At 46.6% G+C, this 18,915-nt stretch overlaps 1 protein-coding gene across 1 annotated transcript; it reads left to right on the top strand.

Annotated features, from left to right (window-relative positions):
- Window positions 1-13,050: 13,050 nt before the first annotated feature.
- Window positions 13,051-14,220, top strand: LOC149343248 (uncharacterized). The gene has a single exon (XM_089542338.1). The coding sequence runs from the start codon at window positions 13,051-13,053 to the stop codon at window positions 14,218-14,220; it is 1,170 nt and encodes a 389-aa protein (XP_089398464.1).
- The last annotated feature ends 4,695 nt before the right edge of the window (window positions 14,221-18,915 follow it).

The raw sequence follows: 18,915 nt of genomic DNA, 5'->3' as shown, positions 1-18,915 counted from the left end.
GGAATTTTTATTTTCTATTATGTGGAACTTTTCGGAAGACCTAGCCTGTGAGGCCCTTACTCCAGGGCTCCTGTGGCAGCAGCCGTAGCTTAGGGCCGGTGCACCAACCAGAGCTAGTCTTTCATGTCGCGGCTGGGCAGCGCTGCGGTTTACATTTCTGTTGTAGCGTAGTGGGATGCAGTAACAGCCTTAATATGTTGGCATATTCGTGTTGTGTTGCATAATGTGGGTGTTCCCCCTTATAAAGGACCGGTGCGTCTGTGCGCAAGGTTTGATGCATCTTATTCAAAATAAAGAGGTACGGAAAACAGCTCGTTTGCAGCTGCATCCACTGGACCGAATTCAGAGAGATGGTAAAAAAGTGGCCGGATTTTACAGGAGTCAAACCAAGTAGACGTGCAATAGCATGTGTTTAGCCTGGTTGGCTTATAGTATTGCTTTTCTGGGTGGTCGGCTGGGCTAGCGACGTTATTAGTTCGATAGGAGTCTTAGTTGACGAAGACGACGATGTGCAATGCACAACGCGAAAGTGTGTATATTACTTCTAAAGTACTATTAGTTGATGAAGACGACGGTGCGCAATGCACAGCCCGAAAGTGTGTATATTAATTCGAAAGTACTATTAGTTGTTGAAGACGACGGTGCGCAATGCACAGCCCGAAAGTGTGTATATTAGTTCGAAAGTACTATTAGTTGTTCAAGACGACGGTGTGCAATGCATAGCCCGAAAGTGTGTATATTAGTTTGAAAGTACTATTAGTTGATGAAGACGACGATGTGCAATGCACAGCCCGAAAGTGTGTATATTAGTTTGAAAGTACTATTAGTTGTTGAAGACGACGGTGTACAATTCACAGCCCGAAAGTGTGTATATTAGTTGGAAAGTACTATTAGTTGTTGAAGACGACGGTGCGCAATGCACAGCTCGAAATTGTGTATATTAGTTCGAAAGTATTATTAGTTGTTGAAGACGACGGTGTGCAATGCACAGCCCGAAAGTGTGTATATTAGTTTGAAAGTACTATTAGTTGTTCAAGACGACGGTGTGCAATGCACAGCCCGAAAGTGTGCATATTAATTCAGAAGTACTATTAGTTGTTGAAGACGACGGTGCGCAATGCACAGCTCGAAAGTGTGTATATTAGTTCGAAAGTGCTATTAGTTGTTCAAGACGACGATGTGAAATGCACAGCCCGAAAGTGTGTATATTAGTTTGAAAGTACTATTAGTTGATGAAGACGACGATGTGCAATGCACAGCCCAAAAGTGTGTATATTAGTTTGAAAGTACTATTAGTTGTTGAAGACGACGGTGTGCAATTCACAGCCCGAAAGTGTGTATATTAGTTGGAAAGTACTATTAGTTGTTGAAGGCGACGGTGCGCAGTGCACAGCTCGAAATTGTGTATATTAGTTTGAAAGTACTATCAGTTGTTCAAGACGACGATGTGCAATGCACAGCCCGAAAGTGTGTATATTAGTTTGAAAGTACTATTAGTTGTTGAAGACGACGGTGTGCAATGCACAGCCCGAAAGTGTGTATATTAGTTGGAAAGTACTATTAGTTGATGAAGACGACGATGTGAAATGCACAGCCCGAAAGTGTGTATATTAGTTCGAAAGTACTATTAGTTGTTGAAGACGACGGTGTGCAATGCACCGCCCGAAAGTGTGTATATTAGTTCGAAAGTACTATTAGTTGTTGACGACGGTGCGCAATGCACAGCTCGAAAGTGTGTATATTAGTTCGAAAGTGCTATTAGTTGTTCAAGACGACGATGTGAAATGCACAGCCCGAAAGTGTGTATATTAGTTTGAAAGTACTATTAGTTGATGAAGACGACGATGTGCAATGCACAGCCCAAAAGTGTGTATATTAGTTTGAAAGTACTATTAGTTGTTGAAGACGACGGTGTGCAATTCACAGCCCGAAAGTGTGTATATTAGTTGGAAAGTACTATTAGTTGTTGAAGACGACGGTGTGGAATGCACAGTACGAAAGTGTGTATATTAGTTCGAAAGTAGTATTAGTTGATGAAGATGACGGCGTGGAATGCACAGTACGAAAGTATGTATATTAGTTCAAAAATACTATTAGTTGATGAAGACGACGATGTGAAATGCACAGCCCGAAAGTGTGTATATTAGTTCGAAAGTACTATTAGTTGTTGAAGACGACGGTGTGCAATGCACAGCCCGAAAGTGTGTATATTAATTCGAAAGTACTATTAGTTGTTGAAGACGACGGTGTGCAGTGCACAGCGGGAAAGTGTGTATATTAATTTGAAAGTACTATTAGTTGTTCAAGACGACGGTGTGCAATGCACAGTACGAAAGTGTGTATATTAGTTGGAAAGTACTATTAGTTGTTGAAGACGACGGTGTGGAATGCACAGTACGAAAGTGTGTATATTGCCACCTAGCATTGCCAGGTGGCGCATAGCTGCTGACGACGACGAAGAAGGGCTCGCGCCGTGTGGAATCTGTCGCCCTTGCTGCCCCAGCTTGCGTGGCCTTGTCTGTCTTCGCACTTGTTATTAAAGCCCCCCTTCGTCAACAAGTACGTTACAGTTTGGTGGAGGTGCTGGGTACCCGTGAGCACATGCAAGAGACCCCTCCAGGCAGCCGTCGCGCCAGCCCTGTACCACTCGACACCCCGGTACACCGCTTCAGTCGGAGGATCCAGGGACTGCCTTCGGAGGTAGGACTAGCAGAGAGCGGCGCCATGGAGACAGCCGCTCCTTCTCCTCTGCAAACTGCCGCTGCCGCGCCATCTCACTACACCCTGCAGACTCCGCGGATTCCCAAGACGTTCCGTGGGGAACTTCTTGAGGATGTGGAGGACTGGCTCCTTCATTTTGAGCGCGTAGCTGCGTTTAACCAATGGGACCACGCAGCCAAACTCCGGAACGTTTACTTCAGCCTCGAGGATGGTGCTCGCACCTGGTTTGAGAACCGAGAGGACGTTTTAATCTCGTGGCATGAGTTCCGTCGTCGGCTGCTGGAGGCCTACACAAGCGCTGATCGTCGTGAACGAGCTGAGCGTGCACTACAATCTCGCATCCAGCTGCCGAACGAAAGTGTCCAGATGTACGTCGAGGACATGACGCGCCTTTTCAGAAGAGCTGACCCGGCCATGCCGGAAGACAAGAAACTCCGGCATTTGATGCGTGGCGTCAAAGAGCAGCTTTTCGCAGGCCTCGTGCGCAGCCCACCATCGACCGTTGCTGCATTCCTTACAGAGGCCACAACGATGGAAAAGGTGCTGCAACAACGTTCTGCGACCTACGACCGGCCCGTGCATGCTGCTGCTGTCACCGCATCGTTTGCTACCTCCGGGAGCCACCCTGACGATCTGCGTGAACTTATTCGCACCATCGTGCGTGAAGAGGTCCTGAAATTTTGCAGCCCTTCGCAGCCAGCGCTAGGTTCGATTTCTGCTCTTGTTCGCGAGGAAGTGCAACAGGCGTTCAGGGCTCCTGCTGTCGAAACACCTCCCCTACCAGGAGAATGCCACCGCCCCACCTATGCTGAAATTGCGAGGCGCCCGGCTGCGGTTTCGCCACCACCGTTTCCGGTAACGCCTCCTGAGCCGCGGTCCTCAGTGCCACCAGTGCAGTATTTCGACGATCGCCGAGCGCCCTTGCGGAAGGCCGATGTCTGGCGCACACCTGATAACCGGCCACTCTGCTTTCACTGCGGAGAACCAGGACATCTCTACCGTAACTGCTCTTATCGACGTCTCGGTCTGCAGGGCTTTCGAGCCGATTCACCCAGACCCCGGTTTGGCCATCGGCCCCCTGCCATTGAAGATTTCCTAGCGGAACAGCGAATTTCAGCCCGCACGCCGCATCAGCCGCGCTCATCGTCTCCGAGGCGCTCTTCCCCGAACCCCCACAGCTCCTCGCGAGCACCACAGGGTCGCTCGCCCAGCCCTCGTCGGGAAAACTGAGACCGGCGACCTTCGGGGGCGAGGTCGCTGGGAGTCGCTGCGCTGAAGACCTCCCGTCGCCGCCGCTACGTTCCGACCGTGAACAGATGGCACCGTCATCCGACCTAGACAGCCCCGTTTCTTTGGACATACCTGTTCTTCTCGACGGTCACAGAGTCAGTGCATTAGTGGACACCGGGGCCGACTATTCAATTATCAGTGATAAATTGGCGACTCTTCTGAAAAAAGTGCTTACTCCATGTTCTGTGGTGCATCTTCGTACAGCCGGTGGTCATCTCGTTACTCCAAAGGGCATTTGCACGGCTCGCGTTCAGATTCATGGATCTACGTTCGTCATCAGTTGTGTAGTTCTGTGCAATTGCTCCCGCGATCTCATTATCGGCATTGACTTTCTGCGGGAGTATGGTGCTGTGATCGACCTCCGCCACCGAATCATCAGCTTTTCGACCAGTCAAGCCACCCACCTCGCCGACTCTTGCCACCGCAGTGCCGCCCTTCGAGTTTCTGCTGACAGTGTCACGTTGCCGCCACGGAGCAGTGTTTTGGTTGAAGTCGCCTGCAACGACTTGCATGACGCAGAAGCAGTCGCCGAGGCTAACTGTTCACTCCTGCTTACTCAAGGCATCTGTGCCGCTCGCAGTCTACTAACGCTTCGTAGTGGCCGACCTGCGGTGCTGGTCACAAATTTTTCTAATGAATACCGACATCTTTTTGCAGGAACCGCTATTGCTTCTGCCGAACCTTTTATCGATACTCCTGTTTGTTTTGCTTCCGCGGCAGCCGGCACTGACGAGCCCTCCCTTGAAAACGTCGACATAAACTGCCACCTGCCTCGGGAACAACGACTGGCTTTGGAGCTTCTGCTGAAGGAATACAAGCCGTGCTTCGCTTCTTCCTCGAAGGTTCGTCAAACACCCATCACGCAGCACCGCATCATCACCTATGACGACGCTCGCCCTATACGACAGCAGCCTTACCGTGTTTCTGCTAAAGAACGGGCAGTTATTCAAACCCAGGTTCAGGAAATGCTTGATGATGGCGTTGTTCAACCTTCCCAAAGCCCGTGGTCTTCGCCTGTCGTCCTCGTTCGGAAGAAGGACGGCACTCTCCGGTTTTGTGTCGACTATCGCAAACTGAACAGTGTGACCAAAAAGGACGTCTACCCGTTGCCGCGCATTGACGATTCGCTGGATAGATTACGGCGCGCTAAGTACTTCTCATCTATTGACTTGAAGAGCGGCTATTGGCAAATTGAAGTAGATGAATGGGACCGCGAAAAAACCGCTTTTGTGACTCCAGATGGCCTCTATGAATTCAAAGTGCTTCCTTTCGGTTTGTGCTCCGCCCCGGCTACGTTTCAAAGGATGATGGACACCGTCCTCACAGGCCTCAAATGGCAAAGCTGTCTTGTCTACTTGGACGACGTCGTCGTTTTTTCGGAAACGTTTGATCAACATCTCCAGCGCCTGCGGGCTGTCCTCGACGCTCTCCGCTCGGCTGACCTTACCCTGAAGCCCCAGAAGTGTCATTTCGGTTACGAAGAGCTCAAATTTCTGGGTCACGTTGTGAGCGCTGAGGGAGTGCGGCCGGACCCCGAAAAGACTGCCGCCGTCGCGCGCTTTCCCGTTCCAACCGACAAGAAAGCTGTCCAGCGCTTCCTGGGTCTCTGTGCGTACTATCGGCGCTTTATTGCGGACTTTTCCACGATTGCCGAGCCGTTGACGCGTCTCACCAGGAATACCACCTCCTTTGTCTGGACCTCTGAGCAACAGACCGCTTTCTCTACGCTCCGCCAGCGCCTTCAAACATCTCCCGTTCTTGCGCACTTCGACGAAGATGCCGATACCGAGGTTCACACCGACGCCAGTAACATCGGTCTTGGAGCTGCCCTTGTTCAACACCAAGAGGGCCTTGAGAGGGTTATCGCCTATGCTAGCCGTACTCTCTCCCGCGCCGAGAGCAATATTAGTTCGAAAGTAGTATTAGTTGATGAAGATGACGGCGTGGAATGCACAGTACGAAAGTATGTATATTAGTTCAAAAATACTATTAGTTGATGAAGACGATGATGTGCAATGCACAGCGTGAAAGTGTGAATATTAGTTCGAAAGTACTATTAGTTGATGAAGACGACGGTGTGCAATGCAATGCCCGAAAATGTGTTGCGGTTTAACACGAGGTGGGATTGGCTGCGACGATAGCAGTGCTATCGGGCAGTGGCCTACGAAGCTGAACTGCTGGCGCCGCCTCGGGTCCTAATCCCAGACACGGCAATATTTATGTTCTTTATTTATGATTTGGCCAGAGCCATCCTCAAGATCAAGCTTCACACATACTCAATGAGCCGGTTTGACTTCCTTATGTAGTGCTTTCGCAACCTAGGAATAATGTGTTACATTTTGCAATAACGGCAAGGCGCAGTAACCGCTTCAGTCTGGGTGGGCACATGAATCGCGCCATTTGAAAAGAGAGGAAGAGGGTAGCGAAAGGAGGCAGAGAGCAAGACCTGACGCACTGGAGCTCTCAGGATGAATCTAAACCACTTGGGACTCCATAAAGGATACGGGCGTTTTTCCATTTCACCTCATCAAAATGCGTTCGCTGCGGCCAGTCCTCGATTGCACGAAATTGGGCTTAGCAGCCGACCGACACAACAACTGAAACACGGCGGCGGTTGTAAGAATTGATAAAGATATAAATAGCAGTCTGATTGCCCCCGTCTTCATTCGGCACTGTTATGAACTGATTTTTAATGTAGGTGAACAACAAGAATACTTCTGCTTAGCAAAGAAACCAAAGCGGTCTGCAGTATATGAAATAACGCGGCAGACTCTCGTCATATAGAGCACTGCACTTCGCCAGCAGGAGCTCCGGTAGTTCAGCTCTCCGACACATGATGTAATAACGTGTATCTTGCTCTTGTAAAGATTGTAAACCCCTAAAAATTCTTGCTTCCAGTGAGCTCCGGTTCCCTGAAGGCGCTTTTGTTTCTTTTTGAAATATATTGCTTTTCCGTCAAAGCCCTGATCTGACTAGACTCTGAGCATCACGATCAAATAATGCATCCATTCGAGTGAGCAGTTAAGTCATACATTGGGTGCTGACTTCTTGGTAGCGGTGGCAGATAGTTCCAAAAACGACGAAACTCAGAAGGGAGCGTCATGGCGTAACAACACCGAGGGGAGACGCCTTTGCTCTCCGCGGCATCATGCGTTTCCTAACGCGAACACGCACGGAATTGCTTTCTCAAGCCCCGTCATATTACATGTGCTGCCGAGTGTCGTCACATGACCTCCGAAACGAACGTGGAGCAGCCAAACTTCACTCGCTTCGCCAGGACCCGCACGTGTGGCAAAGGCGCCTTTTATGGTCCCCCATCCCTCAAAGGGGAGACGGGGCTGGCTGTAAAACACAGAGGGAGACGGGCAGCGAATAGCACGCTTCAACTACAGCGCTTCCAAGAGCGCGGCACGGGACCGGGGTGCTGAACGATTTGCCACGGCCGACCGAACAGGCTGCTATTCAAGAGATCAGCGGGAGCGGCGTCCGCTCAAAGGAGGAGCAGATCGGCCGACGCAACGCCTGCTTCGCGACTAGAACTTCAATGAGGTGGCGACACCCGACCCAGGTTCTTTGTACGCTCGCCGTTAAGAATGTCTGGAGGCAGGCAACAATCCACTCTTGAACCAAAAGGGTCTATTTTTCTCTCGTAAAAATTGGCGAATCTCGACATAAGCGCGGGATGATATTATAGTGCAAGCAAGCCAACAATGGGGACTAGTTGATTGTACATTTTTGATGGAATTAACGTGTTCCACTCGGAATTAGACGCGACAAAACGGGGTACACAACACGGGCTCATTTTGTCTCGTCCAATTCCTAATGTATACCCCCAATTTCATCAAAAAATCGATAATAAAGTGACTGCGAACTGGGTGCAGGAGGGATGGTCGTGTGATGACTTCCGTGGAGGCCGAGTGTATGCTAACTGCTTTGTGTAGCCCTCTGATGCGCTGCGCATTGGGTGCCAGTTTTCTAAATAATTGTTCAGCTAAATTTAACTGTCTCGCGCATTAATGAACTAAAGCTATCATAGCTTTTGCTCAGCCATTAAGCCTGCATTTGGCCATGGAGTCTACATCGTCAGCCTTCAGAAAAAGCCTAGCCGTGTTACATCGAATAAGCGACATTAGGTCTGGACATTCGCTGCCTGCCCATACGAAACAATTCTGGACAACAGCATTTTTCAATGCGAAAGAGTTTACGAACGTAATTTTTTATACATTGTAAGATTTCAAAAACAATCGCTATTCGCAGATATCCGAACGGCAAGTCTGCATTTTTTTTTTTTTTTTTGCTCCGAACGTTTTGCTGTCGTCAAAACAATCCCCCTTGGTGTTATATGGCAGTTTTAACTGTTCTATGAGAGTAATGCATAAAGTTTAAAAGAAAGATTTTGCTACTCATCGGAAGAATGGACAGTACCTTGAAAATTTCCGTAACAGTGTCTTACAAAATTCAAATATTCAAAATTTTTGTCAACAATGCTGGACATGCCTCTCCCTGCTCTCCCATAAACGTGGGGAGGGGGATTAGTCTTCCTGCATTGTATAAGCAGCAAGCAATGTGGCACCCACTGATTTGAATATAACTGTTGAAGTGCATGATATAAGTTCAATTAATTCATGAAGTAATAATGTTTTATGACTGCTGCTGCAACTTCCATAGTAGGCTGTAGGGGCTGTAAAACTGGACGAATGATACAACAGTTGTCGCTGCAAAAGGTGCTTGGTGCTTGTTTCAACACATGACTCAAAGCTGACGTCGCGGTGCAAGATATCAGAACGATCGTCAAAACGTTTCCATCTTTTTTCTTTTGCCGACAGCTGAAGACCAAATTAATAGCAGGAAACCTTCTGCATAAGAATAGAGAGGAAGACAAAAGAGAACGGGCAACAGAAGTATGACGCTAAGGATACACCACTCTGTTTAATAGTTTGTTGTGAAGGTGGTTTCAATGCAAAATGCCCAAAGAGATGTTGCCCAACTCAATTCTCGTTATACTCAGTAGCCGAGAGTTTTCGTAGGCAGTATCTACTTAGAGAAGTACTATCCCGGAAACAAAGAATAAGTGAGACTCAATGCGCCATCTGGACTTGCAAAAAAACACTCTACTAACTCCGAAATCACCGGCCGATTCCCAGAAAATCGTACCGCTTCATGAATGTTCCCTATTAGTGACAGGAGCTGCTTCCCGACCGTTCCTGCTGCTTTTGTTGATTTCCCAACGGCCCGGCTGCATAATCAGGTTTCATTTTTGAGCGTTTTCGTCTTTAGGAAACGAGCGGCCGGAAAAAAAATTTTACGCTTTTTTTTTTCTTTCCACACACCGGCCCGCAGAAGACAACTTTTACTGACGCGCATTTGCCTACGAATGCTTTGATGATTGAGAGTAATCTCGGCGGCATGTCAGCAAAAGAACGTCCCCAGAGGGCAGTAGTGCTTTGCCTAGATGTATGCTTACGCGCTGTTCTCCCGTCCCCTTGAGGTCGCATCATACCACAGCTGGCCCATTCACGAATACACGCACCGCAGAGCATGTTTCGCCAGGGCCACGCGAAGGTTTCCCGTCACGTTATCCGCAGACGCGCGCTTATATATGTGCCTCATCTCTCCCCGAGCGCGTCTCGTTTTTTCCATAACGTCCGTGCCGTAGCAAGCCATCGTGTACAGTGCTTTCCCAGTGAAACGAAAGGGGAGTCAAACGGGAAGAGGGAAGGAGGGGGGGGGGGACGCCATTTCAGAGCTCCCGTTTGTGCTTTTTGCCGCATATCTGGCGAAGAAACATGCTAGACCGTGAATTATGGCGCACTTCTTTTCGTTGCCTTCCCGCCTTCGTGGGCTTTTCCGCGTTCGCATTACGGCAATAGCTATATCTCGTGGCCATGCCCTACTTTCCCCCACGCGTTTCCATCATGACATAAACTTGCCCCCTCCACGGTCGACCGGAGATTCTGAAATTTTCTTTTTGATTCGTTTTGCATCGTTTATTTCACTAACGCATTTCATGAAAAAAACGCGACGGATATGAGCGGCCGCCACTTACGCATGCCACCGCCAGTTTCGTAGACATTAAAATTAAAAATGTTTAAAGTACTTGAATGGGGGGGGGGGGGGGGGCGGCGGTGCTAGCTATAGATGCAAGTCGCTTTATTTTCGTTCTTTACATAGATTCCTTCGGAACTATCAAGTGTGTTCACAAGCTTCAGATATTTCGCAAACTTTCCGACAACGAATAAGGCTGCTACTGTTGCAATTTAGTGCACGTTCTGGCGTTCATATAACAAATTTCTCTGCGTCATTCATTTCTTTAGCTCTCTTAAATCAACAGCTACCGACGGCCTGTGTTTATGCCCAACCCCCGCGCCGCCTTTCCGCACTCATATCGGAGTGCGGCTTTACTTCTTTTGCTTAATCACGCGCGCCAAACTTGCAACCATGATGCTATTTTGTCCGTCTTTTCAACATAGTATAACGCGCGCTGAGCAGCAATGTGAACTGCGAGCATTGCAAACAGCCCTTCCATATGTGCGCAGAGCTTCTGAGAACGTAAGCCGCATCTAGAACCTCTTCCTTCTAGACGGGCGCAGCTGTTCTAAATTTAGATCACTGCTGATCTGGACACCCCTTGCGCCATTTTGAAAAATGATGCAGACTGCATTAGCAGAGAGCCTCTGCTCGTTCAAGCCGCTCTGTTTAACGCTTAACGCTAGCTTAATGGAGCCAACATTCAGAAACTCGGGAGGAGTACTAAAGGTCACGTTTGCCAAGCATTTGCGCCGAGATGGGTGGCAGTAATAAAATTTGCGCACCGAAAAAGAAAATCAAATGGCGGAGGAGTCGGGAGGAGCTCAATGTAACGACGTTGCTCAACGTCTTCTCTATCGGGCTGGCTGTCTCAGAGACATGAAGACGAATTAACGAGAAGTGAGTAACGTACGCCCAAATAAGATTGAGGCAAGCTCCGTCTAAGCTCATTAATTCTCAGCAAAAAAAAAAAAAACTGCTACAGAGTTGACAAGCACATTAGAACGTAGTAAAATTTGTATTTTGACTCGTAAAGGTTTTTGTGAGCAGTTGTTGCTAATTTAAAATTTAGTGCAGTATGGTTATTAGCACCACGGGAGGCCCGTAAACGGGCATACAGAGCATATCGTTCCAAATATTATTCGCTATTTTTTCCTCCATTTTCGGTAAGAAAAGATTGACTATGGGCCTCGTGACAGCTGTCAGTTTTCTGGGTAAGTATCGAGGGGATGTACCGCTAAAAGCTGGAGTCATAATTTGTTTTTTTATCTTAGGCCATTTCTTGAAATAGCTCCAGAAATTGACGCACTAAATCAGTCTTGCGCCGCATTTGAGTCGTGTCTTCACCCACGGGAATGATTGAGTCACCACGGTTCGCGGGAACTGCAGCAGTGCCAATCCTCTCTTGAAGGTAGTCTATTACCACTCAATACGCTTTAAATATAGTTGCGCTCGCCCTAAAGGCAGCGCGGAAAGCATCGAGAAAAAAAAAAGCAAAAATGGCGGCTGCTTTAATTGATACGCATTCGTTTATCACTCGAAGATTGGGTTACGCGATGCCGCTGTAATGAGATTAGCCAACTTGACATGTCTAGTTGATGAATGGAAGGACCAAAAATAGCCTTGCCTTGCCTTGGCCTTGCAACGCGTGTGAGCGCACATAGTGACACTGTAGATAAATCGCGTCGATAAGTGCAACCGTGCAATCCAGGCAGTGATGTAAGCGCTTTTTAAATCTATTACTGGTCGTTATTCACGTATCAGAGGCGAGTTCTTAAATAAAGTATTACGCCTTGCGAGAGCAACTCAAGCAAACTGGGTGCTTTCCCCGCAAGGAGAAATTTGTGATGTTTCATTTAAATGCTTAACTTAGTGAACTTACAGGTGCTTCCTGGCAGATTGGATCAAGTTTCCACGCCGAGAGCTGTAGACGGGGAGCTACATGATATACATAATGCACAATTTTTTAAATGTTTGCTTTTTCTCGAAAGCAGTAGCACGCCCTGAACAAAGCTCTTCAAATGCAGCTCGTTTATGGTATCAACGCATTCTCTAAATATTTATTGGTGGTCATTACACGCTCGCTTACAGTAGTCATGTTGTGCACAGGCTGAAATGTCGGCAGCCGTTGTCGTTTCGCGCCAAATGACACAGTTTCACAGGTTTTTTGGGTTACCTGCGGTTAGTTCAACATATGTACACAATCCAGAACCAAACTCTTTGAACTGTGCCAAGGGATTTCGGACTTTGAATAGAAGTGATGCTTTTTGCGTATCAGTGCAGTTCAGTTCAGTTTATTACCTTCAAAGTCCCCCGTAGGGGCATTACATAAGGGGTGGGTTTTTATACAAATAATAAGGATCATGGTAAACAGTTATTGAAAAAATGGTCAGATTCAAGTTGCAAAACCGAAGATGGGCAGGTAGTAGAAGCGATTTCGTGGGGAAGGCCGTTCCAGTCTGTGGCGGTTCGGAAAAAAAATGAAGCAGTGAAGGTGGTGGTCCGGGCACGTGGGCGCGCAACTTGAAGTGGATGGCTGGTTCGATATGATATGCGTGCTGCTGCTGTGATGTATGGTGCTTGATTAAGGGACGAAAAGAAGAACTTGTGGTACAGTGAAAGGCTAGCAATGCGACGTCGACGGAAAAGCGATGATAAACCAGATTCTGCTTTGAGAGATGAAACGCTGATATTATATGAGTACGATGAATGAATTTTTTCATTTCATTTCATTTATTTACCTTAAAGGCCCCTTTCGGGGTATTACATAAGGGGTGGGTTAATCAAAAATTGGTACATTTTTTCATGATGACATATGAAGTACAATGTTGGCGTTGAAGAGTGACGGGCAGGTGATAGCAGCAGCGGAGTGGGAGAGGCCGTTCCAGTCTGACGCGGCTCGTGGAAAGAAGGAGGTGGAAAAGGTTACGGTACGGGCATGTGGACGAGTAACTTGAAGGTGGGCTCGGTGGCTGTGCCACAACACAGTTCTCTAATCCGCTCGTCTTCGCCATGCAGGTGCTCTCGCCCCTCATCGTCTGCGTCATGCTCCCTGGTATGTTTTGCACTGCCTGGTCGAGCGCGATCGAGCATGCGCCCCTGCACGACGCAGCTTACGGAGGTCCCATCAACAAGGCAACCAAAAACGCCCCTTTTCCTGCAATATCTGCTCAAAACAACTGGATCCTCAGACCTGATTGGAAGGCCCCATCGTCAGCGACTACATTCAACGTGTCAACTACAAATGAACAGCGACCATCACCGGCACTCTGTGGGCTCGGTGGCTGTGCCACAACACAGTTCTCTAATCCGCTCGTCTTCGCCATGCAGGTTGGTGGCCATTACAGTCTCTTTTCAAAGAAAACGAGTCACTATTTTCTGGTGCAGCTCCCGAGCCCTCAGTGCTGCTTTGTTATCAGTGTTGAGTGCCTTCACGTTGTTCATTCTTTGTTACTGTCGTGTGGCGATATTGAGAGCAACCCCGGTCCTGACAAGCTAGACATTATTCTTGACGAACTAAAAAAGATGTCTTCTGGCCAGACCCAACTAGTAACTGAAGTGCAGGAGCTTAAGAGCCAACTTCTCTCAATGGACCAAAAGATGGCAGATTTCACCACCCGTCTCAGCACTTTAGAAACTCACTGCGGAAATCTGTCTACAATGCGCACTGACCTAGAAGCAATCCAAACCACTACGACCGAAACGACTCGCCTAGTTAGTGTGCTAGAGGCTCGCCTGGAAGACGCTGAAAACCGCTCCCGGCGAAACAACCTAATTTTCTATGGTTTACCTGATACCAACCCCTCTGAAACCTATTCGCAATCGGAAGAAATAATAACTCGCCACTGCTCTCAATACCTTGATATCCAGTTAAGCCCAATCGAAATTGAACGTGCTCACCGCCTCGGAAGACACTCTCAGGATCGGCAACGCCCGATTATTGCCAAATTTACATCCTTCAAAACAAAAGAATCAGTTCTTTTCAAAGGTCCAAAGTTCAAAGATACAGGCTACAGCGTAGGTGAAGATTTTTCGCGCCGCGTCCAGAATTGCCGAAAACAGCTTATAGCTTTCGCTAAGGCTAAGTCTGTGTCTTATTCCCTGCGGTTTAAAACGCTGCATATTGGCCCAAAGCGTTGCATTTTTGACGAAACTTCCGAAACTGTTAAAGAAATATCTTAACAATCAACTCACCCCTGCCGGCCACCGCATTATTCCCCACCTACTCCTCGTGCCAACTTTTCCCTATCGGTTATCTTTACTAACATCCGCAGCTTCTTGCCGAAACGCGATATCGTGTCAAACCTGATTTCATCATCAGGCAGCGATCTACTTGTATTAACCGAAACGTGGTTGAACAGCGACATAAATGACTCAGAGATCCTGTTTGAATTGCCAAATTTTCGTCTTTTTCGCGCCGATAGGAAAGAAGCCCGCGGAGGGGGAGTTCTAATTGCCGTCAACGAACAGTTATCATGCTCCGTCATCAATGTCTGCTCGGACTTGGAAATACTATGGCTCGTGTGCCGTGCTTCACCCCTGACACTTCTAATTGGGGTGTGCTATAGACCACCTCGAAGTAGTCCCGACTTCCCTCGCAAGCTTCACAACATCCTGAATCAACTGGTTTCAAAGCACCCTAACGCACATATCCTCCTATTTGGGGATTTCAACTACCCCAATATCGACTGGAATAGTCAACTTCAGCCCATGGTCAGTCAGGAAGAGTCGAGAGAATTCCTTGATGTCTGTCTTAATTTTAATTTCACCCAATTAGTATCTGAACCAACACGTGTCGCAGGAGAAGCAGCTAACACTCTAGATCTCATTCTGACCACTCAACCAGATAGCTTAGAATCCCTTACGTACCTTCGCGAAATCAGCGACCATAAAGTAATTCATGCCACTTTCAGCTTTACACCTATGTTAAAAGAACCTTCCCGGAAAACTATTATGCTCTACGACAAGGGAAACTACGAAGCAATCAGCAATGAATTAAATAACTTCTTGTCAATGTTTGAAACCTCCTTTCATAGCAGAAGTGTAAATGAAAACTGGACACATAAAATAGCTGACGTAACCATTAAATATATCCCGACGTGCAGTTTTAGGAAGCGTAATCAGAAGCCGTGGTTCACCAAAACACTAAAAAGACTCGAAAATAAGAAAAAACGCGCATTTCGTACAGCGAAGCGACAAGGAAGCCCAAATGCGTGGGTAAAATATCATGAAGTTGAACACTTGTACTTGGCCGCGATTGTAAAAGCTAAGCGCTCCTTCTACGAAGTCGACCTACCAAAAATGATAGTCGATAACCGAAAAAAATTCTGGAAAGTGATAAACCCAAAAGAAACACGCACTATCACCCTCACTAACAATGCCGGTGTTACAATGACTGATACCGAATGTGCAAACGCATTTAACACTGCTTTTTCGTCCGTTTTTACTGACGAACCCGAATTGCCCTCTTCTACATTACCACTTGTTATCACCACAGCCATGGAACCCATAACTTTCAACAGTAGCGGAATTTCATGCATAATAGATAAAATAAAGAACTCATCCGCTACCAGCATAGATGATATAAACTCAAAAATGTTAAAGAACGCTAAACTAGCTTGCTCCAGTATTCTTTGTGCACTGTTTACGCAATCATTGTCAGAAGGAACCATACCTGACGACTGGAAAGTGGGGAAGGTCGTTCCCGTCCACAAAACAGGTACTACTGATTCACCTCTTAATTATCGCCCTATTTCATTAACAAGTGTACCCTGCAAATTAATGGAACATGTCATTTACAGCCAAATCATACAATTCCTAGATTCCAATCACTTCTTCCATCCGTCCCAGCATGGATTTCGAAAAGGATTTTCCTGCGAAACTCAACTAGCTATTTTTCTTCATGACATTCACACCAACCTTGACACTAACCTACAAACTGATACCATATTCCTAGACTTTGTTAAGGCTTTCGACAAAGTACCTCATCAACGCTTGCTTCTCAAACTCTCTCAGCTGAACCTAGATCCAAACATCATCGCGTGGATTAAAGAATTCCTCACGCATCGTTCTCAGTCTGTCTTCATTAATAATCAGCCCTCCCACCCGCTTCCAGTAACCTCCAGCGTCCCGCAGGGCTCCGTCCTCGGTCCTTTGTTATTCCTTATTTACAATAACGACCTACCCCAGCATGTATCTTGTCTTATCCGTCTGTTTGCTGATGCCTGCGTTATTTATCGTTCAGTAACTAACACTTCTGACCAAGAATCTCTACAGGCTGACCTAAACCATGTGCAAAATTGGTGTTTGCAGTGGCTAATGACACTCAACCCTAACAAATGTAAGTATATGTCTTTTCACCGCCGCCGAAATCCTTTTGTTTTCCAGTACACAATTTCTAACTCCTCTGTCGACCTCGTCCAGTCGTACAAATACTTAGGTATCGCCATTTCTAATGATTTATCCTGGCGTCTGCATGTGACTAACCTGATATCATCAGCTAATAAAACACTTGTCTTCTTGAAACATCACCTGCGGGATGCCCCTCAACATGTAAGACTACAAGCATACATTTCACTCATCAGAACTAAACTGGAATTCGCATCGGCCATCTGAAACCCTCACCAAGCATATCTAAAAAACGCCCTCGAAGCTGTGCAGAACAGGGCCACAAGATTCATTCATTCCTCGTATTCATACGACGTTAGCATATCATCTCTAAAATTGCAATCAGGTCTATCTAATCTTTCTGCTCGCCGTCGCTCTGCCAGTCTCGTCTTATTCCACAAGTTTTTTTATTCGCCACTCAGACAAGAACCCTACATCTGCGCACCCCCGCCGCGCAGATCCCATCGCATCAGTCATCCTCTTCAAGTTTTGCGCCCACGTGCCCGTACTACTGTTTTCTCTAATTCATTTTTTTGCCGAGTAGCAGCTGACTGGAACGGCCTTCCCCACGATACCGCTGCCATCACCTGCCCTGGAACATTCATGACTGCATTGAACACCTGTACTTCTTAAAAACCCACCCCTTATGTAACACCCCGCAAGGGGTCTTTAAGGAAAATAAAGTGATGTGATGTGATGTGATGGGGGTGACCAGTGCGATGTGATATGCGCGGCGGAGGTGCGCAGATGTATGGTTCATGGCCGAGTGAGCTGTAATAGCAATCATAGCAATAAATCTAACAGCGCGATTTTGGACTGATTCTAATGCGTCGGCGAGATATGCTTGGTGCGGATTCCAAATGGGCGACGCGTATTCCAGTTTTGGCCTGACAAGTGATTTATAAGCTAGTAATTTGACATGTTCCGGGGCGTTTCGCAGATTACGTTTCAGAAAGCCTAAGGTTTTGTTAGCTGCGGCGATAATGTTAGTGACATGTGTGCTCCAAGACAAATCGTGAGAGAGCGTTACACCTAGGTATTTGTAAGACTGCACTAGTTCCAGGGGTGTGTTAAGAATTGTGTAAGGGAAACAAAAGGGACTGCGCCGGCGGGAGAAGTGCATGCATTTACATTTGTTGGCATTTAGCGTCATTAGTGAATTGTTGCACCAGTCTGAAACGCTGATTAGATCGTTCTGGAGAGCAGTTTGGTCAGATATGTTTTTGATTGTGCGGTAAATGACGCAGTCGTCTGCGAACATGCGTAATTAGAAGAAATACACTGAGGTAAATCGTTAATGTATATTAAAAACAACAGAGGACCAAGGACAGATCCTTGGGGCACGCCGGAAGTTACTGGCATTTCAAAACCTAGCATTTCAAAACCTAATTTAGAAAAGCTAGTCAACTTTTCAAATGACTTAACTAAGCTTTCTAGAATTTAACTTTCTGAATGCAGTTGAAGAAAATTGCTCACTGCAAACATCGCTCCATAGTACCTTGAACGGCAAGCTTCTTATTGAATTTGTTTCTGCCGCGAAGTAAGCGCATGAATGCAAGAAATGGTATTCCGCGCCACATTGATGGAATTCACTGCGTCATGTGTGACGCTACAAATAGACCCGCGACGCGCTTTTGATTCGACACGCAACTTGAGAAGACACCCACACTGAGAGCTTTCTTTTCGTTATAGAATGCTTTTGCGCCTTCAAATTTATTAACAAATCGAGAACAAAAATGATCGAAGCAATGAGGTGCCGAACTTATAATTTTTCGCAAGGCAATTTCTTGTTATCAATTAAGACGCGGTAGCCAGTCCGTTTGTTCATGGAAAACGCATCCCTCCTACCTCTAGGGCCATCACAGGTCATCGCACTGAATTATAGGGTTGTGTTTCAGTTCTTGTCTCTGGAATACTCCTCTCTATTTTTGTGTAAGCGCATATGATTGTCAATCACAAATGTTTCAAGCTGAACCACAGGCAAATGTATGCTCTTGCAAAGCGGGTAGTTCAAGTACTCACTGTTTTCTTTCTTTTTTTTTCCTCTTGTCCTTTTTTAGAAAACTGCGCATCTAATATATCTGGACGATGGTCTGTCGGTTTACACCTAACAAATTAACTAACCAATTAATTATTTAATTAGAGGATACTGAAAACCTGAAATGGGATTTTACAAGAGTGGACAAAAATGTGGAACATTTCTAGAATTAGTTATACATCGGGTCTAACATAAGAGAATCGAGAACATGTGCACTAAATTAGAATGAATGATGAAAAGCACGATGAAAACAAAAAGATACAATGAATGAATGAATTTTCAATGAACATTCGCCGTGCGATACTTAATACATAAAAAATACTTTCAACGAAAACCATGAAGGGATGCAATGAAGTGAACACACTAGTCGAAAAGCACTCGAAAAATAACTTCAACCATCATAGCAATTTTTTATTGAATGTTTTGATTTTCAAAGATGATTATACGTTTCT

Source organism: Amblyomma mixtum, chromosome 5, assembly GCF_055824585.1.
Source record: "Amblyomma mixtum isolate Tamu chromosome 5, ASM5582458v1, whole genome shotgun sequence".
NCBI classification, from domain to species: Eukaryota; Metazoa; Arthropoda; class Arachnida; order Ixodida; family Ixodidae; genus Amblyomma; species Amblyomma mixtum.
The sequence above is the reverse complement of the archived record's forward strand: the minus strand, read 5'-3'. Positions and strand labels throughout refer to the sequence as shown.